The sequence below is a fragment of the Narcine bancroftii genome, chromosome 1 (assembly GCF_036971445.1).
Source record: "Narcine bancroftii isolate sNarBan1 chromosome 1, sNarBan1.hap1, whole genome shotgun sequence".
Classification (NCBI taxonomy): Eukaryota; Metazoa; Chordata; class Chondrichthyes; order Torpediniformes; family Narcinidae; genus Narcine; species Narcine bancroftii.
In genome coordinates, this window is record NC_091469.1 from 223,146,616 (window position 1) to 223,159,235 (window position 12,620).

At 40.8% G+C, this 12,620-nt stretch overlaps 1 protein-coding gene across 3 annotated transcripts in view; it reads right to left on the bottom strand.

Moving 5' to 3' along the window:
• Positions 1 to 4,029: 4,029 nt before the first annotated feature.
• skic3 (SKI3 subunit of superkiller complex) overlaps positions 4,030 to 12,620 on the bottom strand; it is a 148,027-nt gene continuing 139,436 nt past the window's right edge. For all 3 annotated transcript variants that reach the window (XM_069891764.1, XM_069891773.1, XM_069891783.1), the window contains 2 exons: positions 10,332 to 10,455; positions 4,030 to 4,537 (listed from right to left, as the gene is read on the bottom strand). In XM_069891764.1, coding sequence (XP_069747865.1) covers positions 4,460 to 4,537; positions 10,332 to 10,455 — 202 coding nt within the window. In that variant the 3' untranslated portion in view covers positions 4,030 to 4,459. The remainder of the gene's footprint in view (positions 4,538 to 10,331; positions 10,456 to 12,620) is intronic.

The following is a 12,620-nucleotide window of genomic DNA, read 5'->3' on the forward strand; positions in this document are numbered from 1 at the left end:
ACTTGAAAAACATCTGATCTTTAATTCAAACATAATACAGACTTCTAGATTAGCATACAATCAACAATTTAGGATTCTGATATTCTCTTGATCACCTCTTTGAGATCCATGTGTACCAACATTTCACTTTTCCTTTGAACTCTTCCCAATTTGACCATTACTCCCCTCCCTTCCACTGCATCACAGAACTTCCCTTATTCCTTAAAAAATAATTTTAAGGATTAGAAAAAAAAATTAGGGATCATTTGAAACATTAGCCTTTTCCACTCTTCATACATGTTGGTTGACTTGCACGGTTTCCGACATTGTTTTAATTTCACATTTTGGGCATTGCTTGTATTTCATATCTGTATAAATCAATTAACTAAACTATCTTGCACATAGAGTCAAAGGTTAGTACAGTTGTATAGCTGGTATCTTTTCAATCTTCTTCAGCATGATGCTGAACCAAGCCATGAAAGACCCCAACAATGAAGACGCTGTTTACATCCGGTACCGCACGGATGGCAGTCTCTTCAATCTGAGGCGCCTGCAAGCTCACACCAAGACACAAGAGAAACTTGTCCGTGAACTACTCTTTGCAGATGATGCCGCTTTAGTTGCCCATTCAGAGCCAGCTCTTCAGCGCTTGACGTCCTGCTTTGCGGAAACTGCCAAAATGTTTGGCCTGGAAGTCAGCCTGAAGAAAACTGAGGTCCTCCATCAGCCAGCTCCCCACCATGACTACCAGCCCCCCCACATCTCCATCGGGCACACAAAACTCAAAACGGTCAACCAGTTTACCTATCTCGGCTGCACCATTTCATCAGATGCAAGGATCGACAATGAGATAGACAACAGACTCGCCAAGGCAAATAGCGCCTTTGGAAGACTACACAAAAGAGTCTGGAAAAACAACCAACTGAAAAACCTCACAAAGATAAGCGTATACAGAGCCGTTGTCATACCCACACTCCTGTTCGGCTCTGAATCATGGGTCCTCTACCGGCACCACCTACGGCTCCTAGAACGCTTCCACCAGCGTTGTCTCCGCTCCATCCTCAACATCCATTGGAGCGCTCACACCCCTAACGTCGAGGTACTCGAGATGGCAGAGGTCGACAGCATCGAGTCCACGCTGCTGAAGATCCAGCTGCGCTGGATGGGTCACGTCTCCAGAATGGAGGACCATCGCCTTCCCAAGATCGTATTATATGGCGAGCTCTCCACTGGCCACCGTGACAGAGGTGCACCAAAGAAAAGGTACAAGGACTGCCTAAAGAAATCTCTTGGTGCCTGCCACATTGACCACCGCCAGTGGGCTGATAACGCCTCAAACCGTGCATCTTGGCGCCTCACAGTTTGGCGGGCAGCAGCCTCCTTTGAAGAAGACCGCAGAGCCCACCTCACTGACAAAAGGCAAAGGAGGAAAAACCCAACCCCAACCAACCAATTTTCCCTTGCAACCGCTGCAATCGTGTCTGCCTGTCCCGCATCGGACTGGTCAGCCACAAACGAGCCTGCAGCTGACGTGGACTTTTTACCCCCTCCATAAATCTTCGTCCGCGAAGCCAAGCCAAAGAAAAAAAATCTTTTTAGCTATTGAAATTAAGGCATTCTGATGCAGTTGTATTAAATGTTCAAGTGTGTTTCTATTTTGGTATAGTTTTCTAATTGGTATAGTTTACAAAATTAAAATAAATAAAAAATGATTTCAAAATAATATAGCTTTCAGTTGAGTATTATTCTGGGTGAAATCATATGTTTTTTTACATCTATATTACATCATACTTTTGAATAAAGTGCAGATATTTTGCTGTTCAAATGTCATTTATATTGTTACAATATCCAACAATCTTTCTTCTTTGGCTTGGCTTCGCGGACGAAGATTTATGGAGGGGGTAAATGTCCACGTCAGCTGCAGGCTCGTTTGTGGCTGACAAGTCCGATGCGGGACAGGCAGACACGGTTGCAGCGGTTGCAGGGGAAAATTGGTTGGTTGGGGTTGGGTGTTGGGTTTTTCCTCCTTTGCCTTTTGTCAGTGAGGTGGGCTCTGCGGTCTTCTTCAAAGGAGGTTGCTGCCCGCCGAACTGTGAGGCGCCAAGATGCACGGTTTGAGGCGATATCAGCCCACTGGCGGTGGTCAATGTGGCAGGCACCAAGAGATTTCTTTAGGCAGTCCTTGTACCTTTTCTTTGGTGCACCTCTGTCACAGTGGCCAGTGGAGAGCTCGCCATATAACACGATCTTGGGAAGGCGATGGTCCTCCATTCTGGAGACGTGACCCACCCAGCGCAGCTGGATCTTCAGTAGCGTGGACTCGATGCTGTTGACCTCTGCCATCTCGAGTATTTCGACGTTAGGGATGAAAGCGCTCCAATGAATGTTGAGGATGGAGCGGAGACAACGCTGGTGGAAGCGTTCTAGGAGCCGTAGGTGATGCCGGTAGAGGACCCATGATTCGGAGCCGAACAGGAGTGTGGGTATGACAACGGCTCTGTATACGCTTATCTTTGTGAGGTTTTTCAGTTGGTTGTTTTTCCAGACTCTTTTGTGTAGTCTTCCAAAGGCGCTATTTGCCTTGGCGAGTCTGTTGTCTATCTCGTTGTCGATCCTTCATATAAAGCACATGTAAATATGCATTTAATCATTTGCCTTTAATTAGTTGTAAGGAGGATACAGGTTATTAAAAGTGCACAGAACTATAACAAAATTCTGTCACTATAGTTTTGTTAAGTCCCATCCAATGTTATTTTTAGACTCTTTGCTCAGGTAGTGATGTCCACTTGTAGCCTTTATCATAATTGCAAATATCTTCAATTAAAATTTTTCAATTGAACGTGCCAGGGAAATGAGGTGGTTTGTTTTCCAATTGTTTAACATTACTTTTTTGTCCAAAAATCATGCAATTGATTCATTCTACAAATATTATTTAATTGCAATCCATAAAGTAATTATTTCTTATTTCTGGTGTGAGCTGACAAATATGGTTCCCCTCCATTATGACATCTGAAGTTAGTCATGATTCCTCCATAAAATTCGACCAGCTATTGATGAGATTTGCTGGTAATTCTGATTAAGTAGCCAGTGCTTACTTAGTGCACATTTGTATTGAGAAGATCAGGACGTGCCACGTGACAGATGGTGAGGCAGAAATTCTTGTGCTCCTTCACCAAAGTCCAACAGTTCCAGATCTGAGACCCCAATGATTCCAAAAGGCATTGTAGTCAGGTAGATGAGGAAAGGGGGAATGAATTTTCCTTTGATTTTGCATTTGGAATTTTTTTTTGATCTTTCACCACCTATTTAACTTTTTGCATACATTTGAGATTTCAAAAACGATTTACAAATTTCAGTTAGCAAAACCCCAGCTCTCTTTTTGCAAGGCTGTCTGGTTGTTCTTTTGGAGGGTGGGGGGTGGAAACTTGATGGGACCCTGTTAGTGGATTTAAAGTGCAAAAGGTCATGATGATAGGCACGGACATCTAGCCCAAGCAACTATAAGGCCTATGGGTAATTATTCTAGGTAATGGATCTTTAACAGTATTTTACCCACCAACAATTTCTCTTCCCAAGAATGCCCGTTTTGATTCCATATTGCTAACATGACAGCATTTTTTCATTCCTACAAGATGATTTATTTGCTGAAGTGATCTTTGGATTTCACCCTCAGTATTGAGCTTTTATGTTTTGCTAATCGGTGACAAATTAAATAATTGAAAATACTTGGTGCAAAGGACAACCAACATTGGTCTGGAACAACTAAGACCATCGGAGTGATGACTAACAATCACATAAGCAGAGGTAAATCATGATTCTGTGACACCGTGGATTAAATGGGAAAAAAACCACACAAATGCAAGAGAAACTCAGCAGGTCAAACAGTCCCTTTATGTAGCAAAGGTAAAGATACATCCCCAGTGTTTCGGGCTGGAGCCCTTCATCAGGGTGTGACCTGTTGAGTTCCTCTTGCATTTGTGTGTTTATTCAACAATCATAAACAGAAAAGTAAGAAATATTTGTTAAAAGCAAAAAGCTTGAAATGAAGACTGGGACAAAACAATTGCTTTAATAAAACATTCTCAGCAGGATATTTATGATCTGAATGCACAGCTGATATGAATCTGCAACAAATATTCAAAAATGATAATTTCTCTGTATTTATACTGTAATATTACAGATCAATGGTCAAGTTACAATGAGCGGATTCATCTAAAAATAAAATCTGACCTGCTCCAAGGCCTTGATAGCAGATACAGATGTAAAAGGCACAGAATATTGCGCAGAAGAGGAAATAGGGATCTAGATAACTTTTTTTTGGTTTACACATCCAACATGCCATGAATGATAACAGTGATACTGCTTCAAAAGCCAGCAGCCATCGGACAGCCAGGAGTCCATGTAATATTATCAACCGAAGCCACTATTCCCATGCTACAGTTCATCGTTCAGATATTCAGGTCTTTGTTTCCATTTAGAATCACGATGAATCATTAAGCTTCTGGTACAGTTCTTCAACTCTGGAATCACCTTTCAATTTTGCATTTTGAAGTAAAACCTGCAAGCATAGTAATTAATTTAAAACAAAAAAATACTTTGACCAAGTGTGTCACTGCTCAGACATGGTGTTTTTCAAATAAATTGGAAAGGTCAGATTTCCTATATGGCTTGTGCCACATTATATACCTTGGCTTAGGCACTGTCAGGGTTCCACCAAATCATCTCAGTTCATGTTGAAGGTGTGGAAGAACACGAAAAACAGAAAAGGGAACTAAGGACTTGTCCCTCAAAATATGGATCTTCTATATCAGATGCCAATACTTGAATGGAGATGGGTTGGCTTGGCTATGATATTTCTGTAGTTAAGGAGCTCATTGATACTCAACCATTTATTTTCCCCTGAAGCACGTCTGTGATCAGGACACTCACTTAGAATAGAGTCATTGAAGTTTGCAGTTAATTATGTTCCCAAACCAGTTTTTTTTTGAGCGGGGGGAAAAAAACAGAAAAAAGACTCAACCTTGTCTAAATTACATTTTGTGATGCAAGTCGCATAGAATATATTGGGCTCAGACCCAATGCTGATTGAAATTTTTCCTCAAATCCTGCTTTCTCTGGAACATTCAGACATCTTTTTGCATCTTATCCTGCAAAACATTTGGCCATGTGCAGAGTATTTTGTGTTGTTACATTATTTTCATGAAGGTAATACTTATTGTCTAAAAGAAATTATGAAATAATGTGGTTTAGTTGCAGCTAATACCAGAGTCCGGAAGCTGATTGTGCAAACCTCCCGATAGGACTTCAACTAATAAGCTGGCCTAATAGGTCTATGTAACAGAGGGACTATGGAAGATTCAGAGATCTTAAGATATTAAATCAAGACCCATTGCAATATGATCAGATCACATATATATTTAAATCCTCTGCACTTTAGTTGAAGCATCCTATGAAAACGAATGAAAAATTAGAGGAACAAGGCTGAAGTGCTACTTATCAAAACGTTACATTTTTCTTTTAATGCCCGCTGATCTATACAAGAAAAACTCCATCTAACATTTATTTTAACCTGTTGGTTGATTAATCAATTCTCACTGCTTGAGGAAACTTGATATGTGCAAACAGATATCTATGTCACGGGAGTGAAATGCAAAAGTCTGCAGAAACTGTGATTGCAGTAAAAACATAAAAAATGCTGGAGGAACTCAGCAGGTCTTGCAATGTCCATGGGAGGTAAAGATATATAACCAATGTTCTGAGCCTGAGCCCTTCAAGGTATGAGCAAAATACAGACAGGTGCCCAAATAAAAATGCTGTGACAGGAGGGAAGAAAGGGTAGGGAGAACCACAGGGTGACACGATAATTGAACATTGATAGGACAGGAACAGAAAGGTGAAAATTGATTAGGAGAGGAGGTGGCTCTGTAATTGCAGACCTGGAGGAAAGGAAACAGGGATAGGGGAAGGGCGAGGGGGGCTAACAAAAACCCAAGAAGTCGATATTAATGCCCTGTTTGTTGTTGGCAAACAGAATGCGAGAACTCAGCCCTCCAATTTTGTGGGTTGTCTCAGTCTGGCAGTGGATGAGACCACACCACCGAATAGCTTGAATACTGAATACATCTGGGATTGTCTGATCTTGGAAACTAAGCAGGCTCAGGACTGGTCAGTACTTGGAGGGGAGATTGCCTAGGAACACCAGCTGCTTTAGGTTTCTGGGAGGGGCACTGGACAAAGTAGAGACTCTCTGTCTGCCTTAGGGTAGACAAAAGTTAACGAATTTCATTTACGTTACATTCTAAATTAGTATTACATGACAATAATGAAACCTTTACCCTGAACAAGGGACACCCGACAGCTGTGGCAGGGCCTAAATACCATAGCCTGTTACAAGACCAAATCTGGTGAAGTAGCAAACAGCCAAAGCTTCACTCCCAGAGGAACGCGATGCCTTCTACGCCCAATGTGACAACAATAACAGTGAAGAACTACCCCTCTGCACACCATGACCACTAATGATCTCATCCTCTCCATATCTGAGGATGATGTGCAGGCTGCCTTCAGGAGAGTGAATCCAAGGAAAGCATCCAGTCTGGACAGAGTACAAAGCTGAGTATTAAAAATCTGTGCTGACTAACCTACCAATGTATTTACAAATATTTCCAGCAGGGTGTGGTACCCACCAGTTTCAAACAGGTGTCAATCATACTGGGGACCAAGAAGACTATTGATCAATAGCATTTAGACCAACAGTGATGAAGTGTTTTGAAAGGCTGGTGATGAAGCAGATCAGCTCCTGTCTGAGCGGTGACATGGATACATTCCAGTTCACCCATCGTAGAAATAGGTCTACAGAAGATGCTTTCTCACTAGTGTCACACAAAGATCTGGAGCACCTGTACAGTAAAGATGCATACATCAGGATGCTCTTTATCGACTATAGTTTGGCATTTAACACCATCATCCCCTCAAAACTAATCAGCAAACTCCAAGACCTGGGACTCAACTTCTCACTGTGTAATTGGATCATAGATTTCCTTACCTCCAGATCTCAATCAGTGAGGACTGGTAAGAACATCTTCACAATCTCCATCAGTACCGGAGCACCACAGGGCTGCGTTCTTAACCCCCTGCTCTACTCACTTTACACCTATGACTGTGTGGCTCAGTATGACAATAACATCATCTACAAATTTGCTAACAATATCATAGTAGTGGGCTGTATAAAGAAAAACATACAGGATGGAAATTGAAAATTTAGCTGAATGGTGCACCCACAACAACCTTGCACTCAAATGTTACCAAAACTAAGGAGTGGATTGTTGACTTCAGGAAAGGAAAGCCAGAGTTTACAATCTTGTGATCACTGGGGGAATCAGAGGTGGAGAGGGTGAGTAAATTTAAGTTCTTGGGAGTCACTATCGCAAAGGATCTTTCCTGGAGCTAAAACACTAATGGCATCGTGAAGAAAGTACGTCAGCGCCTTTACTTCCTCAGGAGTTGGCAGAGGTTTGATACCAGAAACCCTGTCAAATTTCTACAGACATTTAGTGGAAAGTGTGCAGACCGGCTGCATCATGGTCTGGAATGGAGTCACCAACACCCTGAGTGTAAAGCCCTCCAAAAGGTAGTGGACATAGCCCAGGACATCACAGACAAAACCCTCCCCTCTATCAAAAACAACTACAGGGAACTCTGCCGTTGGAGAACAGCAGCAATTATCAAGGATCCACACCACCCCACATACATTCGGTTCTCACTGTTGAAATTAGAAAAGAGCACAAGACTCGTACCACCAGGTTCAGGAACAGCTGCTACCCCTCCACCATCAGACTCCTCAACAACAAACTCAATCAGGAACTCATTTAAGGACTCTTACATGTGCACTTTATTGATTTTTAAAAAATCCTCACTGTATTGCAGTTTGTTTATATTCATTACCTGTTTAGTTATTTATTTACATGTATACACTGTGTACAATTTTATTTTGCACTACCAATAAGTGGTAATTCTGTCTCACCCACCAGAAAAATAATCTCAGGGTTGTATGTGATATCATGTAAGTTCTCTACCAATAAATCTGAAATCTGAGACATGTCAGCATGGGAATGGGGAATTGCCACTGGGAGATGCCCACTATTTCAGGAGGTGGAGTGAAGGTGCTCAACAAAGTGATCTTCCAGTATGCATCCAGTCTCGGCATGAATGGGGAACCGAGTTTTTGTTGACTATGTGGAGCAATCCATGCTAAAAGTGTACACAGGCAAGGCTCCTCAACTCTTTCTCCTCTTCACCCAGGATGAGCTCATTGACTTTATCCTCTTTGCTGTCAACTTCCACCTCAACCTCAAATTCATTGGGTCCATCTTCAGCAACACTTTCCCCTTTCTCAATCTCTCAGAAGAAACAAACTCTCAAAAGACATTTCCTACAAACTCACCAACTCTCACAGCAACCTGGACTACACCTCTTCAGACCTTGTTCCCTGTAAGTTTTCCATTCCTTTCTTGCAATTCCTCCTTCATCCCATCTGCTCCCAGGACAAGGTTTTCCATGCAAGATCTTCCGCGATGTCCCCCTTCTTCAAAAAATCTGCCTTCCCCTTCAAGACCATTAATTTGATCTTCACCTGCACATCCTCCATTACCTGAACATCTGCCCTGACCCCTTTTGTAAGGACAGGATTTCCTTTGCCTTCACCTACCACCCTACCAGCCTCTGCATACAACACATCACCCTCCACCATTTCTGCCACCTTCTTTGTGATCCCACCACCACACACATATTCCCCTCTCCACCTTCCACATTCCTTCTGTGACTCCGTTGACCACTCCTCCCTTCCAACCAATCACCTCCTTAGCATCTACCTGTGACCACAAGAAATGCTACACTTGCGCCCACATCACCATTTGGGGCCCTAAACAGTCCTCCCAAATAGAGCAATATTTCACTTGTAAATCTGAAAGGGTCATCAACTACATTCAATGCTCCCAATGTGGCCTCCTCTACATCAGAGAGGCAGAAAGCAGTCTGGAAGATTGCTTTTCTGATCACCTTCGCTCTATCTGTTGCAATAGCGGGTTTTCTCACGTAACCCATTTCAGTTCTCCACCCCATTCCCAGGCTATGCACCTATCCATGATCTCATGCACTGCCAGACAGACCAACTGCGAACTGGAGAAACAATGTCTCATATTCTGTCTGGGCACCCTCCAACTAGAGGGCATTAACATCGACCTCCATTGTCCATTAGCCATCCCCCCCCCCCCCAACCCCATCTGTCTCCTTCCCACATCCTTATGCTCCCTTTCAAATTTAGCTCACCCTCTGTCCCCTTTCCTTCACCTCTGCACTCACAAAGCCATCCAATCCTTGATCAATTCTCACCATTCCTTCATGTCCTTCTTTACATGTTGGATTATCACCTTTTGTTTGTTGTCAGCTCCTCCCCCTTCCCCTGCCTATTTATTCAGGCACCTGCCTGCTTTCATATCTTGGTCCAAAATGTTGGTTGTATATCTTTATCTCCCATGGACACTGAGAGCCCTGCTGAGTTCCTCCAGTATTCCGGTGTTTTTTTTAAAAAAAACCTGTGTCAGAACTGTGAGCATATTTTAAAATAATTCATGAGCTAGAAAGTAAAGTAGAATCCCCATAATCCGGCACCAATGGGGATCGCGGATGCTGCATATGCCAATTTTCTAGTTGACTGGGTCTCACTCTTACAATGCCTAACTTATACACCTGCATTAAGACCAGGTTTAAAAGACAAAACTGCAAAATGTAAAGTAACTTATAAAAAAAAGTATTGTAGTCTTTAATTATGTTAAGTCTTCTTTAATCAGGTAATTACTGTAACTTACAAAATTTAAATTCGAACCCTGGTCACTGGCGCTGTAACAGCGTTGCATAACTGCAACGCTAACTGTGCTACCATCATAATTAATTCCCTCCCTAAAGCCTTACTAATATACCTAATACGAATAAAAATGAAGATTCTTACTAGGCAGGGATAAGGAGACACTTTGGGAGAGTTGCCCCAGCGGTATCGACCAGCTCTTCATCTTGGACGCTGCCATTTTATACAAACACAACTTTATTCAAACAGCTGCAGCAGGCACTTCTCTGGCTGAATGCTTGGTCCCATCTTCACCAAGGAGTTGTGTGTTGCTTCAGAGAATATTTCTATAATTTTAAACTTTAATTTAAAATTATTTTATATTTATCTTACATTTTATTTATTTATTTCCTGGTTGTTTGGGTTTCCAGTTGATTGAATTCCGGATAATGGGGATTCTACTGTACTTAGGATTCTGAAATATAAATGCAACTTTAAAACAGTTTACACTCACCATGATAAGTGTATCATCATTTTTGGCCCACAAATGTCGGAGGAGATACCAACGTGCAACAGATGCGATGCTTTCAGTGTAACCTGGTTGATATACTACTCTCTCCAACAGACGTCGAGTCTCTCTGTAGATGGACATAGCATTAACTTGTTCTTTTATTTGTGGACATAAACTCCTCAAAGTTTACAAATGAAATCAATAAAGTAACCTAATGATTGTACTTTACCTGTTACATTAAAATTACTTCAGCATGACATCGCAGCTTACATTTCCTCAATTTAGCTGGTCATCTTCTTTCCGCCTTACACGCTGATATATCCTTTTTTTCCCTTTCCTTAAAATCATTATTTGTCCTACTTACTGTTCATACAAGTTAATTTTGCCCTCAAGCATCTGCATGAAGCAAATCCTTACTTTCCTTGCTAAATTTTCCACACTCTCTTATTCTCGCTTCAGTTTACTGCACTCGTTATCCTCAAATCTTTCTTTATAATAAATTCATACACATGGTCATCCCTTTGATCATGCCAACTGAAGTCATTTTAATTCATTTATAATGCCTGTAATCATCTCAAAATTTTCTTGATTATTTATCTCTATTTTTCAAAACTCATTTAATCTTAACTTTTCAGCTCCCTTCTTTCAACAGCTGCTGAAGTCCTATCAGGCTCCATTTAGTTGACAGAAAAAAAAACTACAGTGCAATTTCCATGATGAATTATTGCTGGTGTCAGAGACAATATTGGGTTCTTAATCACATTTTTACTTATTTATTTTATTTCTATGCAGGTTTGTGATTATTGTACTGTGTGCGACGTGTATTAAGTGTGCACCGTGGTCCAGAGAAACGTTGTACATGCACAGTCAGATGATAAACTTGAACATCAGAATTACAAATGATCTTGTTTACCACATTGTAATTTGTGAAAGCTTGTAGGTGCATAAATGAGCTGGTTTCTTAAAATGACTATGCTCCAAATTATTACATGATCAAAAGCACTTTCTATTCATTGCCCTTGAATAAAACTGACCATAAAACTTTCCATTTACAATTACTTTCAGAATTCCATCTGTGTAGCTTTCAGCTCTTAAAACAGATGCATTATAATTTGAAAAAAATATCCACTTTGATTCTTTTTAAAATGGAGAAAATTTGCATCATAATGAATTCAAAGGAATTTGTTTCCACAAAGTCACTGAAAATCACCATACATGTGTAATGCAAATGGTATATTGGCCTTAATTACAAAAGGATATGACCACAGGAATAAGGATGACTTATTACAAGTGTATGGGACCTTAGTATGCAGTTTTGATCTCCTTACCATTCAGAGAAGGTTGATTCCCTAGATCCATTGATTGACTGGCAAGCATACATTTTAAAAAATTGTTGGAAATTCCAGATAAAACTGAAAATGTTGTTAATACTCATCTAAGGACAGAGACGAAACAGGGAACTGACAAAGGGTCTTCAACCTGATATGGCCTGACCTGCTGAGTATTTCCAACACTTTGTTTTTGTTACCCTTGGATGCAGACTTGTTGTGCGAGGAGAAATTGAACAAACTCCCTTGAGTAAAAAAGAGCGAGAGGTGAACTAATGAGAAAATGCTGATAGGACTCAAATGCTAGAAGGTCTCTCCTGGCAGGGTCTAGATGCAATGGGATAGTCTATTGAGGATAGAGGAAAGGCTGAGACATTGAGCTTCAACCCCGAAGAAAGTTTGTTTTCTGGTGATTCAAGGACATGGGAATAATGATTGTGATTAATGCAGAGCAGGATCGATATATGGCCTGTAAATTTTCTATTTCCGATGCTCTTATTCAATGAGACAACGCTGTAGTTGCTGATTTTCTCAACTATTCTTTCACATCTACTTTCAGAAATTCATGTACAATAAAATTCCCACTGTCTATAATTACCACCTGTTCTCCAGGAAATTCCAATTTGCGCCAATGACACCTGAAAGGTACAATTTGCACTTTCAGTAGAAGTTAGAAGTTAGTTACCAACTGTTGCTTGTCTTACTAAGTTTTTCCATCATTTTCTTAAATTAATGATTGCTTGACCTACCTTAACTACTTATTACACTCTGCAAACCTTATTGCTCTCCACTAAAATTGCTACTTTTCTCCCATTGTTAGAGGTTTTGAAAAAAGACAGTTCCAACAAATAAAAAGGCTCTTTTATATGTGATTAGTATTATTGAATATGGAACTATTATTTTTAAAAAGTGAGCAATTTTGAAGATTCTTCTGCAAAGCTTGTCAGTGAAAATAATAATAAAA